The 8947-nt window shown below is 41.2% G+C and overlaps 1 protein-coding gene across 2 annotated transcripts in view; it reads left to right on the forward strand.

Moving 5' to 3' along the window:
• LOC120850302 overlaps positions 1–5954 on the forward strand; it is a 29284-nt gene extending 23330 nt beyond the window's left edge. Inside the window, exons 7-16 of one of the 2 annotated variants that reach the window (XM_040498522.1) lie at positions 117–331; positions 1364–1523; positions 2530–2640; positions 3256–3323; positions 3530–3584; positions 3794–3848; positions 4059–4113; positions 4323–4377; positions 4589–4643; positions 5879–5954. In XM_040498522.1, coding sequence (XP_040354456.1) covers positions 117–331; positions 1364–1523; positions 2530–2640; positions 3256–3293 — 524 coding nt within the window. In that variant the 3' untranslated portion in view covers positions 3294–3323; positions 3530–3584; positions 3794–3848; ... (2 more) ...; positions 4589–4643; positions 5879–5954. The remainder of the gene's footprint in view (positions 1–116; positions 332–1363; positions 1524–2529; positions 2641–3255; positions 3324–3529; positions 3585–3793; positions 3849–4058; positions 4114–4322; positions 4378–4588; positions 4644–5878) is intronic. The other variant, XM_040498521.1, reaches the window with a different exon arrangement.
• The last annotated feature ends 2993 nt before the right edge of the window (positions 5955–8947 follow it).

Here is an 8947-nt window from a genome sequence, read left to right on the forward strand (position 1 = left end):
CGAAATTTAAAAAGGAATTTTTTCAAAAAAATTTTGAAACTTAGGCCCATGTCCCCTCTTAAGCTTTTCCAGCTCTTCACTGACTTTCAAAAAATTTAAACCCCTCATTGTTAATGATTTTTTCAAGGAGATCTTGCGCCTACTGCACATCATCCAATTCAAGCTGAATGAACATGCACTGAAGTTAGAGTTGCTAACCACCCTGGTCTCGAACAGCAACGACGAGAACATTCTTGTCTCAGGCGAATCCTTTGGGCCCTTCAATGAACTCGCAACGTTTTTAGACTTTGATGCTTCTGTGGCAAGCTCCGAAGAGAAAAAAAAACGGCTGGTGAGTCTACTTATATAACTTAAGTCTGCTCTTCGACTGCTATTGACAATTTACCCTATATAAAGTGAATAGCCACTTGCACTAACCTTCATTTTAACATATTTGTAAGCACTAAAAACATATCTGCACAGTAGGAGCGTTAAACGGGTTAGAGCAGTTTTAATCAATAGGCCAATTATGGTTTTAGTGGCTTTGAGTATACTGCACGTGGCATACAAGTGAACAAAAATGCACCTTGTGCATGAGAATGTTAGCACGAGCTCGTAAAAGATGAGAATATAAAGAAAAGAAGGCATGCTCAATGGGAAATGCCAAGAATGCTCAAGAAGTGCGCTTTCAGAATGCACCATGAGTAGTGGATACATGGCCAACTAGCGGACAATCTTGCTCACTGTATTGATTGTATTTATTTTAGGGTCCAGCTCTATTGATTCATAGCTTTCATTTTGTAAGATTATGCTGAAATAATGTACGTTAACAGCCGACGACCAGACTCGAGGTTCTGCAAGGCAGAAGATCCTCCTCACCATGGGGAAAAAGAAACCGGCAGCAGTGGGCAGGGTAGAAGGGTGGAGAGGAGCAAGCGGGGCAGAAGTGGAAAGCGCGAACTGGTCGTCGGCCTTTAAGCAAGAAAATTATTTTTGAAAGATATTGGGGTGGTTATGCCGGATGTGTAGTCAAGACGGAAGGGCGTTAGTCTCCCATGTTTGCTACTTGGAAGAGACCTTGTGTCCATTCATTCCGCTAGTAGATTGTGCAATCGCTTCATCTTTTGCCTAGCAGCTAACATTGAAGCAGATGGATCGACTACTATTTGTAATGTGAATGCATTGCAGTGTAGCGGAAAAAGCAGTGGTGAACTAGAATACCTTGGGCTTACAATTCAAATAAAGTCAGAAACTGAACTTTTATGGGAAGTAAAACAACCATAGAACTCCTATTTTAGACAATTTTAAACTTATAGCTGAATACTAATATGGGGTGGAATTCCGTAGTTTTTCATGCTGAAATTACATGGTTGTTCAATGTCAGATGGTCTCCTGGGGCAAGTACGGGGGTTCTTCTGGACCTGACATGACAAGGAGAATTCTCGTTGGACTGCTTTCCGACGACATCGCTGTTCAGTACAGCTTCAAGGGGGGTAAAGGCAAGCGCAAGTTTAACGAACTCGCCTGCTGGGAAATCATTAAAGGTAGGCCTTTCAAAACCATCTTTTCCATTGTGTTAGTATGTATATTAACAGTAAGCGTGCACAATATGAATGTCAATTTACCTGCAAATGTGAATGCTTTGTTACGGAAGTGTTACTGTTGTGCTTTTAAGCAGGATTCACACAAGGGACAAGTCCCCACCAACTGTGGGGAATGTGTACCGCTTTACGAAAACGTCGCCCTTTCCTGCACTAGCGTGGTGACATTGGCACTTCTCCGGGGATGGAAGAGCATTTTATTGGGCGGCATGAATGATACCCGCTTGATGATGGAAGTCGTCATGCTTAGTGGTGTTTGGTTAGTTCATCTGACAGCATGACACAGCATGTTCTCTAGGGTGAGAATGGCTGCAGCAAAATCGGTGCTGAGAGGAGCCGACAAATTTGCTTCTCAAGCTCCCCGTTTGGTTTCCCGACACTGTGAGGGAGAGGCTAGATGGGATAGAGCACTGCATATGCTACTGAAGGTAGCAGGGTTGCGCATTCCTTTAATCAAGGGCTTCGCTGACGGATCGACCCTGTTCCTTGCCTTCTCCAACAAAATTTGCAGACATCCATCAGTTCGAGAGAAATGAGCAAGGCAAGCGCTCTTCGTTGGTCGAAGCTGGTCACGTGTGTGAAATTGTCTACTGGTCACGTGTGTGAAATGTCTACTTGAAATTGTCTACTCGACCTGGGTCGTTTTTAACTAAAAATGCGGCAACTGTATTTGCACCAAGATTTAAGTTTAATAAGACTGTGTTTATAAAACATCCACATTATGTTAATATTAGTCTTAACACTGCACATTTAGTAGTAACAAGGGAAAGAGGTTTTTTTTTTCCCGATTCCCCATGCATTCCCAAACGGAGTTCTGTCTAACGTGGCAGTCGCTGAGATGTCGAACTCAAGTTTGCGCTACTCACTTCCTTCAGGGGCATATATGGTGGTGGCTCTGTGGTTCGGAGGTCCCGACGGCTGTTGACTTCATGCTTTCGTATTGTTTCAGAAACTGTTAAAGCGCAGGGTAAGCTTTCTGGTGCCACGGATTATGATGTCGAACAAACAGTTAAGTCATGGTTGGCCCATTCAAAGGAGAGACTGGACAAAGCAGCCAAAAGTATGTTAAAATATATTTTTTTGATATTAATAATTATTCAATCAACATATTAAATGTGACAAGCATTTAATACAGCTGTGATATTAATCTGTAAACTCATCTTTCAAACATATTTTTTATGACGGATAGTCTTTGGTTTTATCCAGTTAATTACAAGTTAGATTAATGTAAAATACTATTTGCAGAATTATCAGAATCAATGCTTTTAATGTTTTGTAATGGAAACAACAAGAAAGTAGATCTGCAAGAGTATCAAATCATTCTATTTGTTCTTTAAGTGTTAGCTGTATACTGGAACATGTTTGAAAAATAAGTCTCTCAAGCATAAAGACACTATATCGCTATTGTTAATGAATGAATCCTCAAAGTTTACTGGAATACTGATATGCAGTACTGATTAAAAATTGCAGCCCAGCATTACGTGAAAATGTTTCAAAAATTTGTTTCTGGAAATCATTGTTTTGTTTTTAAGTCACTCGTTTTCCAACTGCAACAAAGACAACTTTTGAACCTCATATTAATCAGTTACTTGACAGGTTAGTTCCAAATGTTTCTGGGAACAAAGGGTACAGGGATAGCCCACTAAAGGTTCCTTTGTCCTTCCTTACTTTAAAGAAGTTGGTATGTCTGTGCCACCAAGCCCGACTGCCTAGCATGTCTTCCGCAAGCAGGTAGCTCCAGAGGTAAGGGATGCTTTTGACAGAAACTGCCAATATTTTTGTTTCTCACGCGAGAGTTCTAGTCACTGTGCAATATGTTTATTTGGAGCCAAACAGTCTCAATGGTTATCTATAAGTTGGCAGGTCTATGGAAACGAAATGATTGATGGAGATTAAGTGTTCGGTGATGTTCTGTTTAAAAGTCCTTTCTTCGCTTACTTTCTTTTCAGATTTTGGTGTTACTTCTTCGCCATTAGCCCAATACAGGAGCAGGTAGCTCCAGAGGTAAGGGATGCTTTTGACAGAAACTGCCAATTTTTTTTTTGTTTCTCACGCGAGAGTGCTAGTCACTGTGCAATATGTTTATTTGGAGCCAAACAGTCTCAATGGTTATCTATAAGTTGGCAGGTCTATGGAAACGAAATGATTGATGGAGATTAAGTGTTCGGTGATGTTCTGTTTAAAAGTCCTTTCTTCGCTTACTTTCTTTTCAGATTTTGGTGTTACTTCTTCGCCATTAGCCCAATACAGGAGCAGGTAGCTCCAGAGGTAAGGGATGCTTTTGACAGAAACTGCCAATTTTTTTTTTTGTTTCTCACGCGAGAGTGCTAGTCACTGTGCAATATGTTTATTTGGAGCCAAACAGTCTCAATGGTTATCTATAAGTTGGCAGGTCTATGGAAACGAAATGATTGATGGAGATTAAGTGTTCGGTGATGTTCTGTTTAAAAGTCCTTTCTTCGCTTACTTTCTTTTCAGATTTTGGTGTTACTTCTTTGCCATTAGCCCAATACAGGAGCAGGTAGCTCCAGAGGTAAGGGATGCTTTTGACAGAAACTGCCAATTTTTTTTTTGTTTCTCACGCGAGAGTGCTAGTCACTGTGCAATATGTTTATTTGGAGCCAAACAGTCTCAATGGTTATCTATAAGTTGGCAGGTCTATGGAAACGAAATGATTGATGGAGATTAAGTGTTCGGTGATGTTCTGTTTAAAAGTCCTTTCTTCGCTTACTTTCTTTTCAGATTTTGGTGTTACTTCTTCGCCATTAGCCCAATACAGGAGCAGGTAGCTCCAGAGGTAAGGGATGCTTTTGACAGAAACTGCCAATTTTTTTTTTTTGTTTCTCACGCGAGAGTGCTAGTCACTGTGCAATATGTTTATTTGGAGCCAAACAGTCTCAATGGTTATCTATAAGTTGGCAGGTCTATGGAAACGAAATGATTGATGGAGATTAAGTGTTCGGTGATGTTCTGTTTAAAAGTCCTTTCTTCGCTTACTTTCTTTTCAGATTTTGGTGTTACTTCTTTGCCATTAGCCCAATACAGGAGCAGGTAGCTCCAGAGGTAAGTCATGCTTTCGACATTGCTGGCGCTTTTTTCCTCTCGTGAGAGCCCCAGTCACTATAACTCAGCAAACGTTAATAGGGAGACACATTTCCCAAGTATATAACAGTATTGAAGATGGTTGCTCCATCGTCAAACTTTTTAATAAGCCAAAAATTTACATTTTGTATATTTGTTTTGTACTGAGTATAGTATTCACAAGCAAAGCTGAAGTATCCTACTCATACTAATAGAGGGGATACTTATGATGCCTCTGCAACCTCCAAACCCTAATGTTTATTAAGGTGGCGATACAGGCGAGTTGTTTCATGGCAAAAACAAGGAACTGCACAAAAACACAAGACAAGTGGAAGAAGTAGACTGGACAAGTGCTGACTGACAACTAAAAGTTTATTGAAAACACAAAAAACACACGAGCAAAAGAAACCACCATCAAAAACACAAAAGCAATCAAACAACCAAAAAAGCATGCAGTAAAAGCAAGCACGATAGACCATCATCAATGAAAGCTTGAAAATTATAGCTCTTTGTTTTTTTGTTTGTGTTTGCTTTTGGATTTTGGATGGTGGTTGCTTTTGCTAGTGTGTTTTGTGTTTTCAGTGAACTTTAGTTGTCAGTCAACGCTTGTTCCGTCTACTTCTTCCACTTATCCTGTGTGTTTTTTGCGCTGTTTCTTGTTTTCCTAATGTTCAGTTGTAAACGCGAAACATTTCTGGTCGAACCCTGTAAATGTCGATCAGTGGGTCGGTCGTACCACATAAAAACAATATAGCAGGCAAAATATTAGGCTATGGTTATTAGGCAAATTATTTGGCTATGGTTATTAGGCAAATTATTTTCCTAAAACTAGCGGGCAAAAAAGAGTCCGTAATCTAAAGGGAAAAGAATTTCACAACACATAGCTTGCATGTAATCCGCGCCAGTTATGGTACGAATACCAAACAGACGACGGGCGCTGTATATTTTTTTTAGAACCAGAGACGCGCTAAATAATTTATACAGATTCCGCAGAGCAGTTGCACGCACTAATAATACCATTGCCCTAGGTCTTAGGCACGTGGCTATCATCTTAGTGTAAGGCATGAATTTGCAATTATTGTACTAAAACTGTAAAATGGTTTGCATTTCAACGAAAATCTAAGCAGCAATTTCGGCAGATGTTTTTTCAAGTGGTTATATTGACATAAAACCAAGTGTGAGGAAATGTCATTAAGAGTTTTTTTTTTTTTTTTCAGCGACATCTTTGAAGAATTTTTACGCCTAAGACGTTGTTACTAGTCATACGTTTAATAAAGCAACTTGGGAAAGATCGGTGCACTGTCCTGGTATTTCCTTAAAATGTACTACAGTCATCCGAAAAGATTTGTCACGTGGCTCCATAGGATATGCTGGGACCTCCTTAAAATGTCCTCCAGTCATCCATAAAGATCTGTCATGCAGCTCCTTAGGATATGCTGGGACCTCCTTAAAATGTCCCGCAGTCATCCTTAAAGATTTGTCACGTAACACCCTGGGATAAACTCAAAGTGGCCATTTCGATATCCTGAGAATGTCCCTGGATTATCTTTGCATATATTCGCATTTCCCAGGGATATCCAAATATCTTGAAAGGATCACCCAGGGATGTACGTCGAATGTACTTGTGTTGTCTGGGTTCTCTTTCTGCCCTTTCTTGAGCTCTCTACTTTTTTCTTCCTCCCACTAAAGAACTTGTTGCTCGTGCTTGTCTCTGTCGAGGGCCAGGCGCCTCTCCTCGAGGACGAGGCGCTTTTCTTCAAATGGAATGCGCCGTTCCTCCAGGTTGTTCTCCCTTTCTCGGGTGCCCTCTTCAAACCGCAATTTTGTTTCTGAAAAAGTATTAGATTCTCATTTTGTCTTTTTTTTTTCTCTAAAAACACGTAAAGTGCATGTTAGACAAATGTGTTTTTTTCAGAAATGTGCACAAACATTTCCTGGAGGTCTACATTGTGCTCACTTTGCCCAGCTGCATATCTGATTCGAAAGAATAACACCGGACAAGGATATCACGGAGTTGCAAATCGACATGAAAATATTCAGCAAGTTCATTTACGCTTCTGGAGCCTCCTTTACTTCCTACAAGAAAAGAAGCCCCACAGCGACATACGCAGGCACAGGAAACATGATGCAGTCATGAAATAGCCGGGAACGCGCCAATACAAAGAACATGAACGTGCACAGAATGATCGTAGGAAGCACAAAGGCAACGTGAAGATCAGGCAACCTAGGCCTTGAAGAACAGAGGTGAGATCAAGATGCCCAGATAGTTAAAGGATTTACTGTAGTCGTTTTTCTTTCACTGCGCGTGAATTACATTAAGTGGTAACAACAAATATTCTACTTTTCTTCTTAGATGCAGATGCATGCATTAAGATAGATTTGTCTTCTTTGTAACAGGATATCCCTGAGGTAGTTCGGTAAAAACTGTAAAAAAGGTATTTCAAAATACAAACATAGAGAGCAAGATTTTTTTTTCCGAACGTTGTCAGGCACTGGGGTTTCAGTTCGTGGCGATTGCAAATGGTAGTGCTTATGTTTCTCTCTTTGTGTCGGTTCATGCACCTCCCCTTACCTCAAGCCCTTCACCTAATCACAAGGAATTTTCTGTGGAGGTTTATAGAACATTTGAGCCGCTTGGGAAGCCTCGAACTTACCCCTCTGCACCTGACGGCTAGCTTCAGATTTCATGGTCTGCTCGGGTGAAGCTACAGGTACATGGCCTCGAACATCGATCGTGGCAGCTGCGGTTAACTCTCTGCTCTGGCCATGAGCCACAATTTTATATGTGTCGCCCACAGCTACCGTCGAGAGGAGCTCTGTCGTATCTACAACAGAAGGAGTCCCTCAAAAAATATGAAAAGGAGCACCTCTGAAGATCTTAACTTTTGGATATTGTCTTTTCTATTGGTAGTTCCATTAGTGCTTCCATTAATAGTTCAAGTATGCAGCACTGGCCACAGCATCTATGATAATGAAAAGCGTAGGCATACGTTTTGTCTTGCCCTACGATAAACTAAAGTCGAAAGCCTATGGGCTTTCAATCGACAAAATACAAAAAAACGGATAGAATAAAATGTGACTGTACCATGTATTTAAGCTAACACCTTGAGCTTAAAAGCTCTTCCACGTTAGCGGTGCTGCGACCACTAGCGGCAGTGATTTTGGCCGCAGAATTGGTGACTCCAGCGAAATCAACGCCGCATAGCGGCCACGCTGAGAAGAGCAAGAAAGGAGGTCACTTCGACTCTGTCGTCTGCTATCGCTGCTTGGTTCTCGCAGGCAGCACAGAAACATACATCGTTTCCCGTAATCATTTTTATGCTTCCACCGTGTCATTTTTACGCACTGACTATAAGAAAGTTTCTACTGTCGATAATCGCTTTGCTTTCATATGTAACACCGATTTTTCATCATGGTGGAATACGACAAAACAACGGGGACAAAAAACGAAGGGAGAACTGGACAGGACTCCCTTCGTTTTTTTGTCCCTGTTGTTTTGGCGTATTACACCTTATGCAAAACCAACTAGCCCAACTAGCCATCCTTATCCAATTTTTCATTTCATTTCATTTCATTTATTTATTTTTTGTGCTCATGAACAGCTTGACGCCTTGGTAATGATGCACAACAAAATGTTCACAAATGTTCACGCTGCAGAGCAAGAAATTTACGGTGGTCCACGTGCTGAACGACGAAAACTACCTCCTTTCGTCCGCCATTTTTCCTCAAAAGCGCGCTTTCTATAGTTCGCTGTAATCCCTAATTGCAGCATGCAAAACATGCTTAAAGGGCTACTTCGGCCAATATATTCTTGAATTTGGGATTACGACTGTTTTTAGCCTAAGCAGTGTCTTTGAATTACAAGGTATAATTTTTTTCTCGACATTGTGTGTAGTTTTATAAATATAACGGCTCAAAATTTTGTTTCGGGAATCTACGGAAAAACCGAAACTATCTGCTAGAGGGATGGCAACGCTGATCATCAGCCTACGGTCGCGTTGGGACGTCAACGTGGTGCTGCGGTGACCGCCTTGTATTTGTAGGTAAATTCTCTTGTCAGATCGGCGATCTCCTGGAGGAGGTGTTCTTTTTCGCTATATTGCTCCTCGGTGCCTGACCTGCGGCAGAGTAGCATCTGATCTCGACCTGGTGCTCAGATCTACGCACACACTTTAACGCCACATTGCTTTAAAGAATCGTTAGCAGCAAACGGAGCAGTACACTCACCTTCTTATGTCGGCGTGATGTTCTGCAGCAAACTGCGCGAGCAGCAAGTTGAGGCGGTC

This window comes from Ixodes scapularis, unplaced genomic scaffold, assembly GCF_016920785.2.
Source record: "Ixodes scapularis isolate PalLabHiFi unplaced genomic scaffold, ASM1692078v2 PGA_scaffold2__306_contigs__length_199485367, whole genome shotgun sequence".
Lineage (NCBI taxonomy): Eukaryota > Metazoa > Arthropoda > Arachnida > Ixodida > Ixodidae > Ixodes > Ixodes scapularis.